Consider the following 27,295-nt stretch of genomic DNA (forward strand, 5'->3'; position numbering starts at 1 on the left):
ACTTTTCACATAAGACCTCCAGTCAGGGTCCAGTTCCCCCTTGGGACATTACTATCATGCTGCAGGCATTAACTAAGGCTCCTTTGAGCCTGCTTCATCAGTGGGCCAAAAATTCCTTGCATGGAGAACAATCATCTGTTAGTCATCATTTCTGAATTACAAACATTGTATTGCAAACCTCTGTACCTTGTCTTTCATAAGGGTAGGCTATCTTTGTGAACTAATCCTCATTTCATACCAAAAGTGGCTTCTGTAGTGAATGTTAATCGAATTAATAATTTACCAGTGTTCTTTCCAAAGTTTTCAAAGGGGAGTATACATTTGATGGACGTTCATTGTCAGCTTAGATTTTATTTAAGTCACAAGGATATCAGAAAGTTAGACTAGGTTTTTCTGTCCTCAAAAACTAAAGTAATGTCTGGGTGACTTTCCAACTGTGCCTTTTCTTTGTTAATGATAAAATGGGGTTAATTTTTCCTGGCAAACCAAAAGCTCATTCGACTAAAACCATGGCTACCTCCACTGTATTTTCTGCTAGAGATTCCTATTGATGAGATCTGTTCTGCAGCTACTTAGTCTACAGTTTATACTTTTTTGTCACATTTCAGGTTGGATGTCCATTCTAGGTCTTGTACATTTGTCTCCACCATAGGGGTATACCTCCATGAGATTACCCTTTGTTTCTTGGGTAGCATATGATTCTGTCCCAGGTATTGAAACTGATGGAAAAGACAACACTGGATATGAAAGTTATGTACCTGCATAAAGATACATCTCTGTTTTTGTTACATCTGGTTCAACATCCCTGCCTGTAACCCCACCCAAGATTGTTAACTTTTTGGCTCCCACCTGATTGGTTTGACCTGATCAGGGGCTTTTAAGACAGCCTATCGCTGTTCTGCATGTCAGTTGTTCATTTGTTTTTGTTTTTTTACTAGGCCTGTGTTTTTCCTTAGAAGCAGGCAAACTCTATCTGAGGCATTCAGAGGGAATTTTGGGTAGGGGAAGTCAGAGCCCTGGATCAAAGCTGTTGGAAAAAGTGCTAAGGTTTGATATGATCGGATCCCGTAACCCAACTGTTAAACCAGACTGAACAAGACACAGATCGCACGCTATGGTAAGTGAATAGCTTTCATTTTATTACTCAGGACTTTAGTGCTTAGTAGTAAAGTGAAAATCACTGTAGTCTTTGTACTTAATACAAACCTTTGTACAGGTTGGTCAGTCTGTGTTCTGGCTCACTGTATTTGTGGAAAAGGCCAAGTGTTTTTTTAAGCTAGATGAGTTCCAAGAGAGTTAAATTTCCCAAAACATCATTTTTTACATTGATTCATTATTTCTTTAATATTACAAGCTTTGTGTAACAAATTAGATGTCATTCTTCTATTCCGTATCTTTCATGTATCTCCTTCTATATAAGTACTCATGTTGATCACTGCTGTATGTTGCTCAACTTTCTGGAAGGAAGAGAACAGTTTATCATAATCTTTGCCCTTTAGCAATTGTGCGGTTTCCCACTCAAGCTAATAGACGTCTTCATTTTCAGAGCAGATACCGCTGGCTGTTAACTTCACTACTCTATAGAAAGTTTTTATCAGGCCTTGTAGGATGTGTACTGTCTATGGAGAAAAGGTTTTCTGAGCAAAGTCATTCATAGTTGCCCATTCTTAATGTGTATATTTAATTACTGTGAATTTGTTGAATGACATTCATTGTTGAAGGCTGTGATTACATGTTCTTTTGCATCCAGATGCGTAACTGTTCTCCTTCCTGATAAGACCAACATTAGAGTAAGGTTCTAGATTTTGTTCCTGTGTTAGTAATATAAAAATTTTGAGCATGTCCAAACATATTATACGAGTAGTCCAAAAGTTTTATTTCAGTAATACAAAAATTGTGAGTGTGTCCAAAAGTATTTTACAAAAAAGAGCTGTCAAATCTTTTAATGAAGACTGTTTGAGGAACTTCAGACTATCCTGTCTGCTGCAGACTTGTCTGGGCTGATCTCATATGGGCTTACAAGAATTTTCACGGTAAATCAACTAGTATAGTTATAAACATCACTTTCAACTTACATTCTAGACCTACCACAAACAACTACTTACTGGATTGCTACAACTGGAGTCACACTTCTAATCAGAGCGAGTCCTTCACTGCCCTTGCATGAAGCAGGTGGAATAAGTTGCTTTCATGTATAAAGCATCTGGTTAACCTTAGAATGTTTAAAAACAATCTCAGTTAGTTGTTCGGTGATATGGTCTATTGGAGTGTTGCAACATGGAAATTGACTTCTGATGACCTTTTATGAAGTCCATAGCCATAACTCCCCTTTGAATATTACATTTGTTGAATAGGTTAGTTTTTCACTGAGATTTAATTAGCCATGCATGTCATTGATCTTTATATTTTTATCTACATTCAGTTTCTTTAGCTGGATGCTGATGCTATTGCCTTTGTGGAATCCTCTCTTTACATCTCTGTATTTTTGTTGACTTGCACCTGTTTTTGCCTCCATATTGTACTTTGAAGCAGATACTCTGGATACAGTCAGACACACTGATTTTACTCTGGTAGGTCACGCTTAGCATTGATTATCTCTGATCATGTTCAGCACGGTATCATCCATTCTACTTATTTTGTCTTAGAGAAACTGGCTTCAGTGTTTCTTTCACTGTCTTTGTCCTGCAGCATACCTCCCAACTGTCCGAGTTTTGGGGTCCAAAAATGGGGTGCCACAATTACCAATTGACACCAATTCATTTCCGATTTTATTTTTAATTTTTTTTATTTTTCATGTTTTGTCAGCTGACATCATCGCGTGCGCGATGATGACAGCTCCATCAGGGCTACCAGCCTGTCTGAACTTGAGCTTGCACATGGCTCAAATCAAATGCTTTTGTGAGCGGGAATGTCTTGTTTGTATCGCTCGCGCCTGGATTTTATTAGCTGCTGCCTGCTTTTTTGCTCAGCTAGCCTGCAATGGAATGTGGTTATGTTATGGCCAAACGTCTCGCTCGTCTGATTTTAGAAGGCTCGACATTCATAGTTAGTGCGGAGACTTTAACTGATATTGATGGTAAGCATGCAATATTGAATCAGATTACTTTTTCAAAGTAATGGTTTAGTTGAAGCTGGTAGTAAACATGCTGCACTTCCATTTGCCCCACATTATTTATGAGAGATAGTGCATCATATTTTGGAGAGTGAAGGTTGAGAGTTATGACTGCAATAAATAGAACATTGTTCCTTGTGATCAGCTTTATTATTTTTCAATATAAATTTGTCAATATTTATTAATTCAAAAGCTTTGCCATATATTTGGTCATTCCGGATAAGTGAAAGATTCTTGCAAGCTTTTATTTCCTGAAGATTCAGTCATGGGTGAAAAGATTTCTTGCAACTAACAAATAAGTAGGAATAACTAAATCAATTGATAGTTAAATTGCATACCCTCTAAATCTATTTGTATTTCTTTTTCACAAAACAAAGCATTCTGGTGAAATGGTGCTGCGTGTATGGCAAGAGCCCGGCACATATATAAAGGAACATAAATAAGCTCTTAGCAGTAACAGAGGAAATAAGTAATTGAGAATTGGTGCATTTTCCAGATAAACGGAAAAAAACACTACAGTCACCTCATTTAGACATTAATTTATTTACCTACTTATTTATTATTGTAGCAGTTATCAACTACCATTAAACAATGATCCTGAAGCAACTATTTCATTCCTTTGCAGAATGCATCAAGTACAGTGTATAATCATCAGGACAGGGCACCAAGTTTACTGTCAATCTTCAAATGGACTGTTGTATTGCATCAAACATTTCTAACGAGTAAAACACATAGATGGTAGCTGGCCAGTTTGATAGCTAGAAAGAGAAGAGAGAGACTAACTTGTATTTTAAGTGCTTCTTGTTTGCAGTCAGTTGTTAGCACTAACTGGTATTCGGAGCAGCACTGTACATGTATGCTGTTGGTGACCATCTCTTTTGGGTTTGAGTTAGGGTCTCCCATTTCTCTGACTTGAGTTTATCAGTGCAGGACATTCTGACTTTTAACTATTGACTCTCTATTCAGAGACTCACTTTGCGATTGCTTTAATTTCTACACCTGATGTAATACCTGAACAAAAAATTGATTTGAGTGTACCTGCTTCAATAGTATATATAGCTGAAGACTTAATTGCTTGTGAAAGTATGTTGTGAATGTGTTGTTTTGCTTGCATGTTTTCAGTTGTTTCTCTCCTTGGACTTCTGATGAACATGCAACAACTTGGTCAACCAACACTGCATAATAAAACATGGTACACATTTTTGTATTTTATAACTTTTGATTCTAAGTCACTAATAAACGGATAAAATGTATGACATGTTTTTATCTGTCCACTTCATCACCACTACCCAATGCAGCAAGAAATTATTAATCCTTGTAGTAAGTGCATTCACAATCAGGATTTCTGTCATTATTTTATTTTATTAACACTCTCATGAAGGTATCTGCCATTATGGTTAACTTTAAATTGTTATCCTTTTAATAAGGCAGCCCTTTTAACTCAATTAACTCCAAGGCTAATTCTATCAAAGTAAAGTATCAAAGCACACAGCTAGTTCACTGTATGTACAGAGGAAGTAAATTAATCTAAAATCAAAATATGCTCTAATTTAAAATAAATACTGCGATGGTGGTGCTGCGGTAGCGTTGTCGCCTCACAGTAAGACATTGTCCTGTTCGATTCTCAGCTAGAGCGTCTTCTGTGTGGAGACATGCGTGAATGGGCGTACCTTTGTTGAAGGTTGTGCGTCAGGGCCAGCAACTCGGCACGTAAAAATCTACTGCCAATCATTACCGGACCGGAGTTCCACTGTGGTGACCCCTAACCGGGAAAAGCCAAGAGACACAGCAACATACTTATTTTACAAATATTTCATGGAAAATGGAGAGGGGTAGCTAAAAGTTAAATATGCCATACGTATGGTCTTGATACATTCTCTCTGTTCTAGGTATGTATACCAGTTGTGGTTTTGTCATGTATTCAACAATATTTGTAATCTTGAAATGAGTTTTTGTAAACTTTTTTTTTTGTGTGACCTGATGCCGTTGTGCACAGGCCATCCTTTCTAGGAAGTAATGTAGTAAGGGCTCAGTTTATCCACCACTGACCAGATGCATTTTCTTTGGATGTGATGTGGGTTTCAATGCTGTTTCAATGAACGTAAGTTTCAAGGGCAGAGAAGTTTTAGTGCCAAGCCTATTTTCATTGTGAGACAGTATTGCTTTGTTTACCAGATGTCTGCTAGTGTTTCTGCATTGTTGTGCTGTAAAATGTAAAAATAAAATCCAAATCATTGTAGAAGTAAAGCAATATGCATACATTAGTGTTTATGGTAAATGGGGCGAAACAGCCAGGTAATGGGATATTGGAATGGCTGCAGGGGGACTCTGGTGCCATGTTTTGGTTGTCTGTTCTTCAGTTTGCGTTTGAAAGTTGGTATCCCATAATTCCATTGGAATGGGTGGGGTCACGTAATTGTGTATGCAAATTAGATGTTAATCAGCGTACAGATTTTTACCAATTTTTCATGGGCCTTGTCCAGATTTTTGATGTTTCCAGGTTGAGAGGTATGTCCTGCAGAAAAAACTTAAGTTAGAGTGTTTGTTAGACCTGAGAACTGTCCATATTTTGGAGTAACGTTCCTATTTTCAGGCCTGATTTACCCCTGCATATGATGTGCCTGTTTTGGAGGTATGTCCCTATTTTCAGGCTTGGTTTATCCCTTCACACAATTTACTGAAATTCACATATGTTTTTTGAAGATGGCTAGTACACAGAAAAATACACTACACGGCTAACATTCTAGTGGTACCAATAATTTAAAGAAAGAGGACATTTTCTTTTTTCAGGAGAAAAATAAATGACCTTATGTGGAAGAATTTTTCAGTGCAGTTCGTTAGTCTGCAGATTTTACATTGATACAATCTGCTTTTATTTTTCTATCATTTCTGTCACATTTTTTAAAAGATTGTTGATAGTGTCCTGCATTCCTAATGGAAGTGGGAAGAGTTGTATGCTATTTGGTATTTACATTGTTTGCTATTTAAATGTCCAGATTTTTTTTCTGAATGTGCTTATTTTTCAAGGGATTTTGTACTTTATTTCAATGTCTGCAAGTTGATATGTAGAATGCAGTCATCTTTAGCTTTCCTTTTGGATTTGAAAGTTGGTTGAGTTACTGATGTAATTTAAAAACTTAGAAGTACCAGAATTGATTTCCCAGGAAAACTATTTGCATCAGATTTGAAGATCACATCTCTAGAGAAATTACCACTTTTACTAGGCCTGAAGCAGTGATCTTTGACCATTGTTGAAGTGGTCACTAGCTTGCTGCTTAACTCTTGTTAAAGGAAATACCCTAAAGGCACAATAAAAGCCTGCCTCAAAAATATATATGTGGATGTGAGCTTGGAGGAACTCCTGCTAGCTGATCTTTTTATCATCTTTCCTCTGGTGCATGTTTATTCTAGGTGCATCTTATCAACCTAAAAAGTGTGTTTAGAAAGAAAGGAAATTAAGCCAACATCCACTAGGTAATCTCACCTAGGAGGTTCTGCAGTCTTTGCTTCTATGTCTAGGACTGTAGGATTAGATTTTAGTTGCACTAGGACCCATTGATAAAACTATATTAGAGATAATCCTTGAATCAATGGATTTTGAAATGTAACACTGACATTTGCTTTTCCATGCCCCATTTGTGTACACAAATGTTTGTCACCTGCCAAAATTTTTATTGTGTATTCATTTATGGCGTCTTTACAGATTTCTACATTTTTAAGTCCACTTACCGTTGCAGCTCTTTTTAAAATATGTTGTAATTGGACAGTTGCTGAAGTGGAAAATGCTTTTAATAAGGAAGGTTATTTTAAACAATGCACTTGAATGCAGATTTTAAAGGTGATATATTGGCTTAGTGTACAAAAATGCACAAAGGAGCTGCACAGCAGTGCTTATTTAAGCATAAGATCACAGTTTCATGCCAGTGTGCATTATTTCATATGAAATCCTTCCATAAATGTTGGGCAGCATTTATTTTACCACTGGATTTCATTGCATGCATTTTGTTTATTATTTAATTGTGGTCTTGTGAGTGTAAACAAAAAAGTTTGTTTTTTCTTTTAGATTTCAGAACTGCCTGCCGTGACTGGATTGTGCAGTTACTTTGCATTTACATTCCCCCAAGGTCATTCGTTCTGTTTTGTTTGACTTGGTTTATATATAATAGAAAAGTCAAGCCACCATTTACATGGAATTTGTAAATACATGTTTTTGTAGTAATCTTGCATCAGGATGTGGAGACCAGTAGCCTTTTAAAAATTGATCTATTTTGAAAGCCTCCATAATTTGCTACTGTTTTTTTTTTAAATATATTTGCAGTAATAGAAATTATTTACATCTTTTATATAGTTACTGCCAAAACACTGTGCCAAAACTATAAGCCAAGCGGTGAACAAGAAGTCAAAAAAGCAGACAGGAAAGAAGGGAGAACCAGAAAGGGAAAAGCCAGGAGTAGAGAGTATGAGAAAGAATCGACTTCTGGTTACGAAGTGAGTACTGAAGCAGAAAAAAGCAATTTTTGTGTGTGCATGTGAATAAAATGTGTTTTTTTCTTGTAGTATGTCATCTTCAGGGCAGTTAGTAGGGGCAGATTATCATTTGCCTTTATAATGTATCAGATGACGGAGTTTATTCAGCAACAAGCTTTTAGCAGTGATATATGATGGGTCTGTCTCCCTGAACTTAACATGATTTTACTATAACAATAGATGCTCAAATGCAAGGATTACTGTTACAGTATACGTCCACTGTCTGCAGCCCCATCTTTTTTTCTTTCCATGCTCTCCTAGGACTTGGTATGTCTGCCCCCCCCCCCCCTCAATTTTTCATTAAATACTTGCAGGAACCCTTATTACTTTTTTTCTGCAAGCCCCACGGTCAGTAATGACTTTTGGGGAGTAATGTCTCCCTTTTCAAACACATAACCAAAAAAAACTGTAGATGGCTGCTTTCTCTTTTCGACCCAGCATTAGTCTGATTCCTCTTGCCTGAGGAGAGGATTTCGCAGTGGAGACATTAACAGCTCTGGAAGTCATCCAGAAGGACATATGTCTGCCTGCTACCAGTTCTCATCTGCTGTGAGTAATACTGCAGTAGTGGCACTTGTGTTTGAATATCAGCTACTGTAGTGCGTTTTTTATACAGCTGTACATCATTTTCAGATTAACAAGTATAAAATCTGTTAAAAACATAAATATATCTTGTTGTGGATTTATGCCTAAAAAGGAGTGCTTATTGTGTAAAATTGTTTTTATTGTTTTTCTGTGCTGGTCTGATTGTGTTTTTGTTTAGAACTCAAGATGTAACTACTGTTTTACCTTTGTGGTTAGATGCACAGGCTGTTCTTAGTAAAGTTAGCATGGATACAGTTAAACGGGTAATTTTCTGTCTTTAGCTACTTAAAATAATTTTGGATCAGGTCATTAATGAATTTAGTGTTACGTAAAAGCACAGAGTACTTTTTAAATTATTGATTGGTTTTGGTGATTTGTTAAAATGTATTTAAATTGTCTGTATATTTGTCTTTTTTTTTTTTTTTTTTTTTTTTTTTTTTAGCTTGGATAAACTGCACACTGCCTTATCAGAACTATGTTTTTCTATCAACTACGTACCTAACATGATGGTTTGGGAGCACACCTTTACCCCAAGGGAGTATTTGACTTCTCATTTGGAAATACGCTTTACCAAGTAAGAGCTTATTTCATGTGGTGACTTGTGGTCATTTCTACTTGTAATACTTGACCATTTAGTTGCAGAAGCTTGATTTGGAGCATGTATGAAATGTAAATGTTTTTATATATATGTAACAGTTATCATAATATTGTTCTTGTCATATTTTTATTGATTTGTTCAAGTATTAACCTGATGTAGATATATGCTATCAGCAGGAGACAAATATGTCCTCTGGGTCTGCTTAAGGTATGCAGCCAATACCCCATGCAGCTCTCCTTTTCCCATTCTTTCTTGTACACCTCTTCCATTACCTGTTAAATGTATTTGTGTTGTTATATTCTATCACCTGTGTGGGAGTGTATCCCTCCACTACTCCTTGTTTCAAAAAAAAAAAAAACTTTGCTAAATGCAAGCATACTTCTTAGTCTCTGATTATTTTAAAATCATAGCATTGCCCTTCAAAAAATGTTAGCAGATTGTCAGAAAGAGGAACACTTTATTTTTATTTGGAATAGAAGATGTTCATTGCATGGTTCACTGTCGCAATGGTCTTTACAGTTAGGAATTCTTCTGCAGAAGTGTGTCCAGCCTGATATGTAGAGCTTTGTACCTTTTTCCCCCTCAAGGCCAGGCATCCTCTCAAATGAATGCCCTTACATAGGTTCATAGGTTAGTATTTGACTAACTGCCTTTGTAGGCCATTTTAATTGTAGCTAATTATGCCATGTGAAAATCAAACCCCTCACTGTATCTGTAAGGCCGACATCTTAACCATTATGCCATCCCACACTCCCTGAAGTATAAGAGGTGTGTATGGTAGTGCTGTCTCTTTTTCTTGCCACAGTTTAATTGATTTGTACACATACCACAGTATGTCTTACCACTCTGTTGGATTCAGCCTGGCTTCTAGAATAGACAGATAAGTATCTTGCTGGTGAAAATCTTTGTGTTTTTTCCCCGACATGTTTGTTACTGTTGGAATTTCCTGGGTGTCAGGGACACACTGTTAATAGGACTGATGACTGCATTGTCCATGGAGAACAAGTTGATTTCAAGGTTTTCTATATTCCATGCTTATTTTGTTTGGGGATTGGGAGTTGTCTGTTGTTCCTGCTGCACCTTGTTCATTAAGCAGATCATAAAACAGAGAAGCTAAATCTCTCCAACACTACATTCAGCAAAAAAAAAACAAAAAGCTGAACATCTTGTTAATACTGTCAACCAGCTCTTCTGAGAGCAGCCCTTAAAGTGAAAGGTAACTGAAAAATTCCACTGAGTCCAAAGGCTGCCTTAAGCTGATGGGTTTTAGGTCTAATTAGGTTCTTTTTCAGCCCCTGAAGTATCTAGTATTTCCCCTCCAGAGACCACTTTGCATTTGGGCAGTGATGCATCCTCCCAAGCTATAACTGTTCCATAATTGCTCAGTTTAGATTGCCATCCCCAGGCATCTGGTTTTAAAGCCTGTGTTATGATTACCAAGGAGTGTAGGATTGCCTTCTTTTAGTATTTGTCCATGAGGTGCAGATTGCCTGCCACATCCTGAGTCCTTCAAGGCTGTCATGACTCTCAAACAGTATGGCCAAGTCATCCAAACCCCAGGTGCCCACCATCTTGCCACAGTTTGATCTGGGTGTATCCTTCACCCATTCCCCAATCCCAGGCCTCCATCTCATGATCTCATGAGGCTGGTCCAAGGCTTTGTTTTACTTCTATGAAACCTGTAGCTGTGTGCATGGTAGTATTTTGTGTCAGTTCCTGTTCCGAAGAAGGAACTTGCCCCCTGACAATTCTGATTCTGAGACAGCTGAGCTAACATATGTCTTCCATATGTCCACCTCCACCTGCGAACCGGAAACCAAGGGTACCTTACCCTCTACTTCCCCACCAGCGACTGTTTCATTTGGTAATGCCTTCAGCAGAATGACGGATCACTTTAAATGGGAATCTAGGGAGTATTGTAATGCCAAGAAGAGGTACACAAAACTTCTTCTAAACGTTTGCCAGGTTAGATCTTTTTCCAATAATCCAATTAGTGAGCTTTTGAGCTCCTTATAATTTTAATTTTTTTCTGTTTCATCTGGCCTTCAGATGCTACATCTTAATTTTAGTAATTGTAGTGTGTCAGCTTATAAGTTTAGAGAGTATGTGCGTATATTAGCATGCAATCTGAAATGTTATATTCTCTCTCTAGTTCTTGCTATATTTCTTTTTATTTTCAGCTTTACTGTATGGGAAAGAGCTTCCGTAAATGCTCCAAATGTGGGCGTAGTATTCACCCTCAAGACATGCATAAGTTGTAGGTTGTGTGTGTGTAAGGGTAGAACATTTTTTTTGTTTTTCAGTTTCTAAGGCCCTTCGACCATGAGCATTGTCTTCCGAAGAAGCAAGTTAATTTTGAAGGGTTTCCCCCTCCTGACCCTAAAGCAAACAAATCCAAGAAAGAAAAAAAAATAAAGATCAATGGAAAAGGAAAACCAATGGTGTCTGCCCTATTTGACCCAAAGGTTCAGAGTTTGGAATCAACCTCTTTGTCAACACCTACAAACTTTCCACTTCATCACCAACTAATTTGGAGCCAGTAGTGATTCTGAATAGCTCTTCAAGACAACATTTGCTAGGACTTCTCATGAGATGGAATATTTTCACTTTCCTTCATCTTCTTCCCCCTAGCTACCTTTTGGTCCTTTTGGAGTAGTTCATATGTGGGTTGGGAATGTATCATGAGGGCCTTTTGGAAGATTAAGAAGGTTGTTCTCCCATCCTGCCTTCATCTCAAGGGATAAATGAATTGGCCCTTTTTTCCCCATGTTAGTTCCTTCACAGATCCTTGTTTTGGCATTGGTGACACAGTCTGGAGCTTGTTCCTTCAACTTCAGCCCTGGGATTCTGGAGCTGTTGCACTCGACATTGAGGCCTTCGAAGCTGAGTGATTGACACTTTGCCAAGACTTTGGCACCATTTCATATGGTGTCTTAATCTTCTGCTATTCAAATTATTGACAGTAATCCCCTCCTTGTAGTCTTCCACTATGTCTGTCTCAGGGTTACCCAAATTGGTGCCAGCCACCACTTCTTTGGAGAGAGTTGTGCCAGCTCTCAATGGGGCATTCTTGGATCTGGCAGATGTGGGATCATCTTTTCAAAGTTATGGATAGAATTATAGTTTCTTCTCAGAAAATAGAGCTACAGACTTCTTTGGTGTTGGTTGTGTCTTAGTAATGGCGTTGCCTGCTCTCCTTTATAGCTCGGACAACCTGACGTCACCCAGCAAGCGACAGCAGCCGATGCACAAAACCTTGACTCTGGTATTCGGACCGACTGACAGCTACCAAAGCATGGATAACCCAATGGTTAGGACAGCAGCAGTGAATACACTCTAACATCTACATTTATGGTAAATGTACACAACTGTACTTTTCTTCTCAAAGAACAGAGCTACAGACTTCTCTGGTGTTGGTTGTGTCTTAGCCACTCCATGCATCCCAAGGTCGTGATTAAGTGCACAAGCGTAATCCAAGTTTTCTGAGGAGTTGCACTGGCCCCCACTTCACATTCCAAGGAGGCAGACATGCACAAGAAGACATATTGGCTCCCTTATGGAGCTTGTCACATCCAGGTATTGATCGAGATGATCAAGAGGGCTCCTCCCAGTCCTCTCCAGAAGATACCACAGTTGATGAGATCTTGGAGGTAATGTATCAGAGAGGATCTTGACTGACAGACCCACCCTCTCAGGATGAAGCGGGCAGTTTTAAAGCCTGTGGCTCGGCACCCTCTACTTCTTGTGTGGTATCTCCTGCCAACACACCTGATTGTTTTGACTGCTAAGAGGACATGGCAGGAGTGAAATTCTTCAGAAGACATTCCCCACAAACCAGACAAAGTACTCCAGTCCCCCAAACACAGACTTCTTAAACCATAGAAAGTACTCCAGTTCCTCAAACAGACTTTTTTTCTTTTAATCCTAAGATGTTCCTCACGTTTCACTGTTGCATTCATCACATTTGGGTTATCCTGCCAGGGATAGCCCTCTTTCTGCCCGAATACCAGAGGCTTAGTATTTCTGCGTTAGTTGCTGTCCTTTTTTCTTGCTCTAACCGATGTCAGAAAAAGTTAACAGTTGTCTTGCCTGTGGAAAGCAAATACCACACCGAGACTTACATTCTTACTGCATCACCTGTTTAGGCCCAGACCACGACGTCCCCCGCTGTTGCTTTTGTGCTTTGTTCAGCGCCAGAACTATACATCGTTGGGCCCTTATTGTAGTTAGATATTTTTGTTCTCAGTCCTCAAATTCCGATATGGCTTTGGTAAGCCATCCGACTACCGATCTTCTGAAAAAACGTAAGGATAAAGACAGAGACAGACCGCACAGGTCCAAAACCGCCGATGATGATGTTAGTCGTGTTTCACTGTTGCAGTCATCACTGTAGGGTTCTTCCTGCCGGCAGGCAGTCCTCGGTCGGCCAGAATCCCAAAGTCTGGGTCTGGCGTCGGTTGTTCACTCATGCTTCCTGACGTCAGAGTGCTAGGAGTACAAAGCTGCCAGCTGATGCCATGTTCTCCAGTCTTTCTTGCCGTGCAGAGGAAGAAGTTCACAGGTGCCGGTCAGCTGACTCCTGATATTTTTCGTGCTTCATTCCGAAGATTTTCTTCTTCTTCTCAAAGCTAAGTACCCTGTTGGGGAAACTTTTTTCTTACTCCAGTCCGATGTCAGAAAAAGTTAATAATTGTATTTCTTGTGGGAAGCAAATACCTCATAAGGATTTCCACTCTTACTGTATTCCTTGTTTAGGCCCTGACCACGACGTAGCTAGTTGTCAGTTTTGTGCTAGATTTAACCAATGTACTATTAAGCGGAGATACGATTTTGCTTTTCACTGCTTTGGCAGGCGATTTAATTACAATATGTCGTCGGACTCGCTTCGGACTACCGGAGTTCACAAACAACACAAGGATAAGGACAGGCCTCCGAGGTCCAAATCAGACGACGGTTTACAAGTAGAGCCAGCTACAGGTTCGGCCATCAGTGAGGCGCTTTCGCAGCCCCTGTTGTCAGCCATTACAGAACCGATTGCCGAAACGGACTCTCGCGAGGAGCCATCTAGGCCTTTGAGTACTACAGGTGCAGGACCTTCAGACAATGCTCCCTCGGATGGGTCCGGAGCCGCTGTGCAGGTACCGGCTTCTGAGGGGGTTTTCAGGCCTACACTGCTTCAAATAAAGGCAAAGACAAAGGCGAAGACTCCTTCTAAATCAAAGACTCAAGCCCAGACCTCCTCTGATCCGGGACCCAATTCTCAGAAACAAATGCTTAAAATGGCAGAGGACTTACTAACTATGATTAGGGGTTCACATCCCCCCCCCCCCCGACAAAAGGTCAAGGCAATAATTGGATTATGAATCCTCTGATCAGGCATCTATTTCTTCAGTGTCTTCCTCTGAACAGGAATAGTCTTTCCCTCCTTATGAGGATTCTGATGCCGAGGAATCCAGTCCTTCAGCTTCTCCCCCTGATCATTTTTCTTTTGGGGAAACTCTACATGACATGAGGGAACATTTTCACTGGGAAGGACAGGAGTACTCTGAATCTAAGAGAAGGCTTAGGGATTTCCTTCTTCTTCTCCAGCACAGACCCCTGGCTATTCCTCCTATTTTGGATATTGTGGATGATGTTTTTTCTGAGGCTAATTTAACTCCTGACTCCTTTCCTCCAGCTTCTGCAAAGCCTGACGGATATTACGGGGTCCCTGACTCCCACCAGTTTCTTTATAAAAATCCTGCTGCTGATCCAGATACCATTTCTCAGGGTCCTAAGGGTGTTAAGGCCGCCTCTGCTAAAAACCCTATTCCTTCAGATAAGGATTCTAGAGCTTTGGAGAGATGGTGCAAAAAAGTGTACGCTTCTGCTACTTTATCCATTAGGGCTTTAAATTGTCAATTTCATATGCTAAAATATCAGCAATTTCTGCTGTCTGTTATGAAACAAAAGCTAAGTACAATTTCTGCTTGTGCAGATAATAAGAATTTACACGATTTGCTACATGCTACTGAGCAGGTGGGAAAGCATGGCTTACACTGTGGTTTTGATGCCTTGGAGGCTTCATGCAGGGCGGCTGCCACTGGCACAGTCATTAGAAGACATGCTTGGTTAAAGGAACAAAACTTGCCTGATCAAGTGAAAGTAAAGTTACTGGATGCTCCTGTTCAGCATAATGTTTTGTTTGGCTCTAAGGCTGAAGAGGTGATAAAGAAAATGGAGGATAAGGCAAAATCCATGCAAACGGTTAAGGATTTCTTACAAGCTCAGCCCCCAAGATTTAGCCGAAATTGGGCAACTAAAAATTGGTCCTTTCCCAGCTCGGACAGGCCTCAGAGGGGTATATATAGGCGCTCCAGAGGGAGGGCCCAAGCACAGACCTCTTACAGACCTAGACAGTGGAGTGCTTCCACCCCCAGGGGTGGAGAGGACGGGCCTCAATCTTACAGAAAACAGGCTCAATGACTCCCCCTGCTTGGCTCCAGGAACCTCTCTCCTGGAAGCCCCTCTAGGAGGAAAACTCTCTCTTTTTCACCAAAATTGGACTTACATAACCCAAGACAAGTGGGTTCTGGATGTAGTTTCAAGAGGTTACAAATTCCACTTTCATACCTTGCCAAGACCAAACGGATGGCCAGACCTACCAAAACGTCAATGGGCAGAGGTATTAAATCAGGTGGGATCCCTCATGGCTATGAGGGCCATAGAACTGGTTCCACAATCAGAGGCGGGGCAAGGCTTTTACTCAAGGCTCTTTCTAGTTCCCAGAAAACAAAATTCCTGGAGACCCATCCTGGATCTGTCAGTATTAAATACTTTCCTGGAGATACCAAAGTTCAAGATGCTTACTCTGCAGCAGCTCCTGCCAATGTTGAGCAAAAATGCATGGTTGGTGACATTGGATTTAAAGGAGGCTTACCTACACATCCCCATCAGACAGGAGTGCAGAAAATATCTCAGGTTCAAGGCCGGCTCGAAACATTACCAATTCTCTGCGCTGCCCTTTGGCTTGTCTACTTGCTCCCAGGGTCTTCACCAAGTGCCTGGCACCAGTAGTAGCTTACTGCAGACTAAAGGGAATTCAAATTTACTCTTATCTGGACGACTGCCTTAGTCAAGCAGACAGCAAGGATGTCCTACTCCAGCACCTGGAATTTGTTCAAAATCTACTCAAGTACCTGGGATTCACTGTAAACATAAAAAAGTCAAATTTGACACCCACACAACAGATAACTTTTCTGGGTGCTCTTCCAAACACAACAACTCAGATGGCATTCCTGACATCCAAAAAACAACTTCAGCTGGCTTCAACTTTCAAAACCCTGGCGTTAATGTCTCATTTAACTGCAAGGAAATTCCTGCAGGCATTGGGTTACATGGCCTCCTGCATCCTTCTCATACCATATGCAAGACTGCATATGAGAAAAATGCAATGGTACCTAAAAAGTGTATGGTCCCAGCTTTGCCACAGTCTAGACACACAGATTGCTGTCTTGCCTTGCCTACGAAAAGAATTCCATTGGTGGGCCATGGCATGTCTTCAAAACAAAGGGAAAGCCTTCAGTCTGCCTCCAGCCAACCAAGTGTTAACCACGGACGCCTTGGATTACGCATAGGGAGCCCACTTGCAGGGGAAAGGCCTGCAAGGTTTTTGGACAGAGGATCAGAAGCACCTACATATCAATTTAAAAGAGATGTTAGCTGTACAGAATGCCCTCTTGGCTTTCAGGGATCTTCTACAGCCAGGACAACTACTGATACGGACAGACATCACCACAGTTATGTGGTACATAAACAAGCAAGGGGGTTCACACTCCTACCCCCTTTGCAGACTAGCCATGACACTCTGGAACACAGCTCTAGCTTGCAAAGTGGACCTACAAGCTCAGTTCCTGCTAGGGAAACAAAATATTCTGGCAGACAGCCTGAGCAGGAATCTGTCAGACCCACACAAGTGGATGCTAGACACCCAAATATTCAAGATGATTACAGAAGCCTGGGGCTGCCCGGACATAAATCTGTTTGCATCCCCCCTCAACTACCAGTTACAGATTTTTTTGCACAAGGACATATCACAAACTAGTATGGAAAGTGGATGCTCTCTCATTCAGTTGGAGGAACCTCTCGGGGTATGCCTTTCCTCCTCTACCTCTTCTTCCACGGGTGTTATTAAAGATAAAACAGGACAAACCCAAGATGATTTTACTGGCCCCAAATTGGCCTCGTCAATTTTGGTACTCAACTCTGATGAATCTATCCCAGGAGCCTCCTTGGATTCTACCTCAGATTCCAAATCCTTTGTCCCAACACCAGGGCCAGGTTCTGCACTCTCATATCAAAACTCTCAGCCTGGCATATTCAGGGTCTATGATTAATCCTACCCTTCCCAAACAGGTCATGGATGTCATCTTAAAAGCCAGACGGCCTAGCACTAGAAAATTTTATGAAGGTAAATGGAAGAGATTTTGTACCTGGATGCATGCTCAGAATTCGGATCCTCTCATTCCTAATATTCCATTGATTTTACATTACCTGACAGACATGTTAAATAAGGGTTTATCCTTCTCCTCCATAAAAATACATGCCTCAGCTATCTCTGCACATTACAATACAGATCCTCCAATCTTTTTGCATCCACTACTGAAACAATATCTCAGAGGAGCAAAGAATTTAAGGCCCCCTAGGACACCACCCATACTTGCCTGGGACCTCAACTATGTTCTGGAAAAACCTACTCTGCCTCCTTTTGAGCCTGCTGCCACATCTGATATTAAGTATTTATCGTGGAAGACAGCTATCCTACTGGCTTTGACTTCAGCCAGGAGAGTCTCGGAGTTACAAGCTCTCATGGCTGTGGAACGTTATATTATTTTTCATCAAGATAGGGTCTCTTTACGGACTAATCCTAATTTCATGCCTAAAGTGGTTTCTAAAGTGGCTTTAAACCAAACTGTTCACCTGCCAACCTTTTTCACTAATCCACAAAATAAGGGGGAAAGGATCTTGCATTCCTTGGACGTGCACAGGCAACTTCGATGTTCTTCATTCCACATTGCTGCAGTCCTAACTATTGGGGTAGTCCGCTGTCCAGTCGGCCCGAATACCAAAGTATATGGCTGACGTCGGTCACGGCGCATTAGACTGACGTCAGTACGTCAGGGTACTAATGCGCATGACCGACGTCATATCCTCAGTCTTTTTTGCCGCATGGTCCGATGCAGAAGCAATTTTGCGAGTGCAGGTTGGCGTTCTGAAAGTTTCTGAAGTCAGAGTTTCAGACCGAATCAAAGTTGGCTAAGTACCCGTTGGGAATATTTTGTTTTTTTCTTGCCTCAGTATTTAACCGGATGTCAGAAAAAGTGAATAACTGTATTTCTTGTGGGAAACGGATACCTCATAGGGATTACCATACTTTGTGTATACCTTGTTTAGGGCCTGAGCACGGCGTTGTTGGATGCGCTCTTGTGCAAGATTTAACAAACGCACTATTAAGAGAAGGTTAGACTGTGCCAGGTTAGTGTTTGGGAAGCGTTGTAATTATAAAATGCCGTCGGATTTTCCGCCCGCTTCGGGCAAAAGCGCAAGGATAAAGCAGCAAAGCCTAGAGTGGAAGAACCGACAGTCCCTGGCGGTTCTTTAGAAACTCAGTGGAGCCGGAGGTTCTGCCAGGTGTTTCTTTGGAGTCTCAGGGAGAGACTTTATTGTTACAGGATGTATCCTCTCAGGAAGTAGGCCAGGCTGAGGGGGCTTCTCAGGTGGCTGTTCTTCCCTCTCTTCCTAAGGTGGTTAGGGCCTCCCCCTCTGTTTCCAAGGCTTCTTTGAGAGGCAGGCCTAGTGTAGCTTCAGTGGGGGTTTCTCCTAGTGCTTCAGGGTCTTTGCCTAAGAAACATATGCTTAAAATGGCAGAGGATTTGATTACTATGATTAGAGGTTCTTTGCCCCCTCCTGATAAGAGGCCTAGGGTGGAACCTGAGTTTGAGAGTTTTGAGCACTGTTCGGAGGCTTCTGAGTCTTCGGCTGAAGACTTGCAGGAGTATCCTCCTTATTCTGATTCTGATGTGGATGATTCTACTCCTTCAGCTTCTCCTCCTGAGGATTTTTCATTTTCAGAGACTCTGCATTCTATGAGGGAGCATTTTAAATGGGAAGGTCAAGATTTCTCTGATTCCAGGAAGAGGCTTAGGGAATTCTTGTTTTACCCCAGCATAGGCCTTTAGCTATACCTCCGGTTCTGAATGTGGTGGAAGATGTTTTGCAGAGGCTTCCCTGAATCCTGATTCTTTGCCTCCTGCACCAGTTAAACCGGATAGGTACTATAGGGTGCCTGAAGCTCATAAGTATCTTTTTAGGAGTCCTAGGGCAGACCGGAAACTGTCTCTCAGGGGCCTAAAGGTGTGAAGGCTTCTGTGGTTAAAATCCTGTTCCTCCTGATAAAGAGGCAAGGGCTTTGGATAGATGGGGAAAGAAAGTGTATACTTCTTCCACTTTAGCCATGAGGGCATTGAATTGTCAGTTTCACATGTTAAAATATCAGAATTACCTCCTTTCACAATTGAAATCTAAGGTGGATGCTCTGGCAGAAGGTATCGAGTGTAAAGAGTTGCAGGATTTAGTTCATGTGTCTGAACAGGTGGGTAAACATTCCTTGCAGTGTGGTTTTGATGCTGTGCAGGCCTCTTCGAGGGTGGCTGCCACTGGTTCTGTTCTTCGTAGGCACGCCTGGTTGAGAGATCAGAACTTAGCTGAGCATGTTAAGACAAGGATTTTGGATGCTCCTTTACAGTCTGATGTGTTGTTTGGTTCGCCTGTTGAAGCAATTTTAAAGAAAATGGAGGACAAGGCTAAGTCTATGCAAACTGTTAAAGATTTTTTGCAGGTGCAGCCTCCGAAGTTTAGTAGAAATTGGCCTACTAAGGGGTGGACTTATCCTGCTTATGATTCTCAGTCTAGGGGTAGGTCTAGACGTGGTAGGGGCAGAGCTCAAGGTTCTTTTAGGCCTAGGACAGGGAGTTCACCTGCTCAGACTTCTGGTGAGGGCAGGGGTCAGTCCTTTCGTAAGCAGACCCAATGACCTGCCTTTTCAGCTGCCAGTACATTCTCGCCTGGCAGCACCTCTGGGAGGAAGGCTGTCTCTTTTCAAAGAAAATTGGGATTTAATTACCCAAGACAGATGGGTTCTGGATATCATTCACCACGGTTACAGGTTTTATTTCCATACCTTGCCTCCTTTCAAAGGCATGCCAGACATTCCTCCTCTACAAAGAACAGAGGCTCACAAGCAAATTTCTCTGTTGCTCCAAATAGGAGCCATTCAGTCAGTTCCTGCGCCAGAATGGGGCCTAGGATTTTATTCTCGCCTGTTCCTAGTACCAAAGAAGGGGAACACGTGGAGACCAATTCTGGATTTATCTATCCTCAACACTTATCTGGACATTCCCAAGTTCAAAATGTTGACGTTACAACAGCTTTTACCTCTGCTGGGCAAAGATCACTGGATGGTAACTTTAGATCTCAAGGAAGCTTACCTTCATGTGCCTATAAGGCTAAGTTGCAGGAAGTATCTGCGTTTTCGTGCTGGAAATTTTCATTATCAGTTCTCTGCATTGCCCTTTGGCTTATCCACTGCGCCCAGAGTATTCACAAAGGTTCTGGCTCCAGTGATAGCTTACTTCAGGCTAAAAGGAATTCAAATCTATCCTTACTTGGACGACTGCCTGCTTCTGGCTCAAGAAAAGGAAGACCTTCTACAGCATTTGGAATATGTTATAGCAGTGCTAAGATGCCTAGGGTATTCTGTGAACGAAATAAAGTCCAGTCTAGTACCCTCTCAAGACTTGTGCTTTCTGGGTGTGAGACTGAATACAGCAGCCCAGATGGCCTTTTTAACCCCGGACAAACAAAAGAATCTATCCAGTTACTTCCATCAACTATCTCTTCAGTCCGGGCTGACTGCAAGGACAGTCCTTCAAGCCTTAGGGTTCATGGCATCTTGTATTCTGGTGCTTCCCAATGCCAAACTGCATATGAGGAAGCTACAATGGTATCTAAAAAATCTATGGACACAGCACTGCCAGGATTTGGACACTGTCATTCAAATAATACCTTGCATTCAAAAGGAATTTTTGTGGTGGGCTCAGGAATGTCACCTAAACAAGGGACTCTCTGTGACCCGGCCAGAGGCGAGTCAGATTCTAACGACAGATGCCTCAGACATTGCTTGGGCAGCTCATCTAGATGGAAAATGGATACAAGACAAGTGGCCTGCCAGACTTCAGCATCTACATATCAACATGAAAGAGATGTTAGCAGTCCAGTTTGCATTAATGGCTTTCAAGGAGTTACTTCTTCCAGGGCAGGTGTTGATTCTAACAGACAACACAACTGTCATGTGGTACATCAACAAACAAGGGGAACACATTCTTACCCATTGTGCAGGCAAGCAATGATTTTATGGGAGACTGCGCTCAGCTTGCAACTAACTCTTCAGGCAAGGTTTCTGCCGGGAGCACAGAACTCCTTAGCAGATGTGTTAAGCAGGCAAATCATGGATCCCCACGAGTGGAAACTGGATCTTCATGCATTTCGAGAATTGACAGTGTCATGGGGAACTCCAGACATAGATCTGTTCGCTTCTCCACTAAACCACCAGCTGCCAAAGTTTTGCACAAGGATTTCATCACACAGCTTGGAAAGTGGATGCTCTTTCTTTCAGTTGGAAAAATCTTCATGTGTATGCTTTTCCACCTCTGCCTCTTCTCCCAAAGGTGCTTCTAAAGGTCAGACAAGACGAGCCAAGGATGATTTTAATAGCTCCAGATTGGCCTCGGCAGCACTGGTACCCATTACTGAGGAGTCTGGTAAGGAAGCCTCCATGGCCTTTACCCTTGATTCCACACCTGTTGTCTCAGAGGGACGGTCGTCTGCTCAATGTCAAGCTTCACTCTCTTCATCTAACAGCCTGGCATATTCTGTTTTGAAAGACAGCAGGTCTCAACTTCCTCAACAAGTTTTAAATGTGATTATGGAAGCCAGAAGACCTAGTACAAGGAAAGTGTACGCAGAAAAATGGAAGAGATTTTTATTTTGGACTGCAGCAAAGAATTTGGAGATTTCGGAGCCTAATTTGAGTGTGGCTCTTCAATATCTTACTGAGTTATTGGACAAAGGATTGTCTTTCTCTTCCATTAAGATTCATGCTGCAGCAATTTCAGCTCACTATGATTGTGACCCACCATTGTTTTCACATCCTTTGTTCAAGCAATTTCTTAGAGGGGCAAAGAATTTAAGACCCCCACGTAGAGCTCCTACTCCTGCTTGGGATCTCAATTTTGTGTTGGAGAAACTTACTCTACAACCTTTTGAGCCTGCGGCTACTGCTGAACTGAAATACTTGTCATGGAAGACTGCTTTTTTGTTGGCCATTACTTCTGCAAGAAGGGTTTCTGAGTTACAGGCCCTTATGGCGGTTGAGCCTTTTGATTTTTCATAAGGATAGGGTATCATTACGTACTAATCCTTCCTTTATGCCTAAGGTGGTTTCTAGTGTGGCTTTAAACCAAACTATTCATTTGCCTACTTTCTATGCATATCCCCAAAATAAAGGGGAAAAGATTTTGCATACTTTAGATGTACACAGGCAATTGCGTTATTATTTAAGCAGGACTAAGGATTTTAGGCAGTCTCAGCAGTTGTTTGTTTCTTTTGCTTTGAGTTCGCAGGGCAAGCCTGTGTCAAAACAAACTATTTCTAGGTGGATTGGGTTCTGCATTGCATTTTGTTATTCCCATCATGGCAAGAAGATTCCAGCTGGGATTAGGCCTCATTCCACTAGGGCTACTGCCACTTCAACAGCATTTCTAAGGGGGGTGGCAACTAAGGATATTTTGGAGGCAGCTACTTGGAGTTCAGTGCATACTTTCTCTAAGCATTACCACCTTCCTCTCTACTCTAAGTCTAGGGCTGGTTTTGCCACAGCTATTTTGCAAGGCATGTTATCAGCTCCTGCTTCCTTATGATTTGCCAGCCTCCTTACCTCTGCTTTGGGATTCTACCCAATAGTTAGGACTGCAGCAATGTGGAATGAAGAACATAGTACAGTTTTGTACCTACCATAAATGTAGATGTTCGTGGATCCACATTGCTGCAGTCCAATTACCTCCCTCCTTCCCTCTGTGTTTAGGGGTGGTTGTGTAGGTGAGATTATATTCTGGTACCTTTGTATATATTGTATATATTTTTGGTGCAGGTATGTTTGGTGTGTTTTGGTTTTGGCCTTGTCTTTTTAGGGTCTTCTGACATCTGGGGCAAGAAAAGACTGAGGATATGACGTCGGTCATGCGCATTAGTACCCTGACGTACTGACGTCAGTCTAATGCGCCGTGACCGACGTCAGCCATATACTTTGGTATTCGGGCCGACTGGACAGCGGACTACCCCAATAGTTAGGACTGCAGCAATGTGGATCCTCGAACATCTACATTTATGGTAGGTACAAAACTGTACTTTTTTACCTGGACAGAACCAAGGATATCAGGAAAACAGAGCAATTGTTTGTTTCTTATGCAGCAAATTCCCAAGGCAAAGCTATTTCAAAACAGACCATTTCTAAATGGATTGCTCATGGAATCAGATTTTGTTACTCTCATCATGGAAAGCAAATCCCAGGAAAAGTTAGGACTCAATCTACCAGAGCTGCTGCTACTTCAGCTGCCTTTCTCAGGGGAGTACCTACCAAAGATATTTTGGAAGCTGCAACTTGGAGTTCAGTGCATACTTTCTCTAAGCACTATAATCTCCCTCTTTATTCTAAGTCTAGGGCAGGCTTTGCTTCTGCAGTCTTGCAGGGCCTTCTTGCCACCCCTTCCACTCTATAACCACCACCCCTTATCTCAGCTTTGGGATTCAACCCTACAGTGATGACTGCAACAGTGAAACACGATGAACATAGTACAGTTGTGCACACTTACCATAAATGTAGATGTTCGAGTGTCTTCACTGTTGCAGTCTGCTACCCTCCTGTCCCCTCTTACACTTTTATTACTGTGGTTTCCTTTTTCACCCTTCTTCTGAGGTGTATTTGCTACAGGGTATGGGGTGTGTTGTATGTTACATTTTTGTTTTACTATTACCCTTCACTTTTGGGCATCTGACATCTGGGGCAAGAAAAACTGGAGAACATGGCGTTGGCTGGCAGCTTTGTACTCCTAGCGCTCTGACGTCAGGGAGCATGACTGAACAGCTGACGCAGGACCAGACTTTGGGATTCTGGCCGACCGAGGACTGCCTGCCGGCAGGAAGAACTCTACAGTGATGACTGCAACAGTGAAGACACTCGAACATCTACATTTATGGTAAGTGTACACAACTGTACTCTTCTGCTAAGCTAGTCATCAGTTCTCCGGTCCTCAGTGAGGCGCTTTCGCAGCCCCTGATGCCTGCTTCTGTGGATTCACAGGCCGCTACCGAGACCCTTTCGAAGTCTGGTATGCCGCGAGACTCTCTGACTAAGGATCCTGCGGATGTCTCTACCTTGGATGGGTCCGGAGCCGCTGAGCAGGCACCAGCTTCTGAGGAAGCAATTCTCACTACCTATACTCGACACAGACCAACGACTTAATTCGCATCTTCAGTTCTTTCTAAAACTACAGAGTTTCTAAGGCCCAGGGTACAGACCACACCCAAAAAACTGACGACCCAAGCTCAGGCACCTGCTTCCTTGCCTCAATCTCAAATGCTTAAAATGGCGGAAGACCTTATGCTTATTAGGGGAAGCTAGGCTACCCCTTCCGAAAGAAAAAGACTTGTCCCCAGTAGTTTAATCTGAACAGTAGTCCGATGACTCTGATGCATCTGAGTATGAAGACATGCAACCTGTCTCTGCTTATGAGGATTCTGATGCAGAGGAATTCATTCTTTCTGCCTCTCCACCCGAGGATTTTTTTTTGGGGAAACCCTTCATACTTTAAGGGAGCATTTCCAATGGAAGTGTCAAGACTATCCTCATTCAAAAAAGAGACTCAGGGAATTCTTAGATTTACCACAGCACAGACCTTTGACCATTCCTCCTGTCCTGGATGTTGTGGATGATGTTTTTATGGAATCCAGTTTGACTCTTGACACCCTTCCTCTTGCTCCCAGGAAACCTGACCGGTATTACAGACTCCCTGACTCTCTCAAATTTCTTTTAAAAAATCCTATTGCTGACCCAGAGGTCATCTCTCAAGGCCCTAAAGGAATTAAAGCAATTTCATCTAAGAATCCCACCCCCCTCAGATAGGGATTCCTGAGCTTTAGACAGGTGGGGTAAAAAAGTATACACCTCTGCTACTTTTGTTTTTAGAGCATTAATTATCAGTTCCACATGCTGAAATATCAGCAGCATACCATGGAACTCCTCAAACAAAAAATATCTTCCTTTTCTGTTTGTGCAGAAAATAAAGAATTACAAGAGCTAATGCATTCTGCAAGTCAGGTAACTAAGCACACCTTGCATTGTGGCTTTGATGCCCTAGAAGCATCTTGCAGGGCAGCAGTCACTGGTTCTGTCCTTAGAAGAAATGGGGCACCCAGAAGACCTTGCCAGACCATGTCAAATCCAAGTTATTGAACGCACCATTGAACAAAGACAACTTATTCGGTACCAAGGCAGTAGAGGTCTTAAAAAGATGGAAGAAAAAGCTGAATCTATGCAGTTAGACTTCTTACAGGTCCAGCCTCCGAGGTTCAGTAGGCATTGCCCCTACAAGCACTGGTCCTTTCCTGCCCCCTCCAGGCCAGCTCAGCCCAGTCACAGGGGAAGCAGACCCCCCCAGACATCAGCCTTAGGGAATGCAGAGCTCTAAGCAATGGAGTGCCTCATTTTCAAAAACAGGGAGTGCAAAGCCACCCCCGTATGTTAAGAACTCACAATGACTTTACACCTCCACCCCTTACCTCTGCCCACCTACTTGTGCCCCTAGGAGGAAAACTCTCCCTCCACCCAAGCAACTGCGCCACTATTACCAACGACCAATGGGTCCTCAGCATAGTGTCCCAGGTGTACATATTTTATTTCTACACTCCGCCAACTCCAAAAGAGTTCCAGATCTTCCTCCAAACCAGTGGGCAAAGGCCAAAAAGCTAGTCCTTTCCCTGCTCTCCATGTGGGTAATACAGCATGTTCCTGCAGAACAGATAGGCCAAGGTTTCTACTCCATACTCTTCCTGGTACCTAGAAAAGGGGGCACTTGGCCTCCCATCCTCTATCTATCCATTCTAAACACCTTTCTGGTGTTACCAAAATTCAGAATACTCACCCTCCAGCAGCTTCTACCAATGCTTTCCTAGGATGCTTGTTTAGCCACATTAGACCTAAAAAGGGCCTACCTACACATCCTAATCAGGGAATCATGCAGGAAATGCCTACGTTTCAGGGCAGGATCTATGCACTTTCAGTTCTCTGCTCTTTCCTTTGGCTTATCCACTGCTCCCAGAGTTTTCACAAAATGCCTGGCTCCCGCCATTGCTTTTTGCAGGCAAAGAAATATTCAAATTCACCCATACTTAGATGACTGCTTGATTCAGGCAGACAGTCAGGAAAAGCTCTTACAGCACCTGACTTTTGTACAGGACCTACTGACCTCCTTGGGGTATACTGTCAATGAAAAGAAATCAAAACTAGTCCCCACACAAAAAATTCTGTTCCTGGGAGCAAGCCTTGGCACAGCATCCCAGATGGCATTCCTTACTCCAGAAAAACAAGCCTACCTAACAGGCTACTTCTCTCAACTAGCCACCAGAACCCAGTTAACCGCAAGGAGAATCCTACAAGCTCTAAGGTTCGTGGCTTCCTGCATCCTACTCATTCAATTTGCCAGACTGCATATGAGGAAACTTCAGTGGTACCTAAAAAGCCTTTGGTGTCAACACTCTCAAGATCTGGAAACTCTCATTCCAATGATACCTTGTCCAAGGAAAGATTTTTTTTTGGTGGGCAGCAGCTTGCAACCACAACAAGGGACTTCCCTTCTCACAACCCCATGCCGCCCAGACCCTCACCACAGACGCATCCGACTATACCTGGGGTGCACACCTGGACGGCAGCTGCATTTAGGGCCATTGGAGCCCAAATCAAATACACCTGCACATCAACCAAAAAGAGATGTTAGCTATTCAGCACGCCCTGACAGCTTTCAGATCCCTACTCTCCCCGGGGCCTCTACTGATCAAAACAGAGAACACCACAGTGATGTGGTATATCAACAAGTAGGGAGGGACTCGCTCTTATCCTCTCTGCAGGCTCGCCGTGACCCTTTGGCACACAGCCTCAGCCATGCAGCTACACCTGCTAGCTCAATTCCTACCAGGCTCTCTAAACTCTCTGGCAGACAACTTAAGCAGAAACCTGCTAGACCACAGAACCTTCACCCTTGTAACCCAGAAATGGGGCACCCAGAAGATCGATCTCTTTGCCTTCCACTACAATCATCAACTCA

The 27,295-nt window shown here is 42.2% G+C and overlaps 1 protein-coding gene across 4 annotated transcripts in view; it reads left to right on the forward strand.

The window, feature by feature from the left end:
• NCKAP1 (NCK associated protein 1) overlaps positions 1–27,295 on the forward strand; it is a gene marked incomplete in the record, with an annotated part of 2,707,503 nt that overhangs the window by 1,556,433 nt on the left and 1,123,775 nt on the right. For all 4 annotated transcript variants that reach the window (XM_044075245.1, XM_044075246.1, XM_044075247.1 and 1 more), the window contains 2 exon segments: positions 7,461–7,600; positions 8,667–8,798. In XM_044075245.1, the coding sequence (XP_043931180.1) occupies positions 7,461–7,600; positions 8,667–8,798 (272 nt within the window).

Source organism: Protopterus annectens, chromosome 6.part0 (genome assembly GCF_019279795.1).
Source record: "Protopterus annectens isolate FY-2018-M chromosome 6.part0, PAN1.0, whole genome shotgun sequence".
In the NCBI taxonomy this organism is placed as follows: Eukaryota; Metazoa; Chordata; order Ceratodontiformes; family Protopteridae; genus Protopterus; species Protopterus annectens.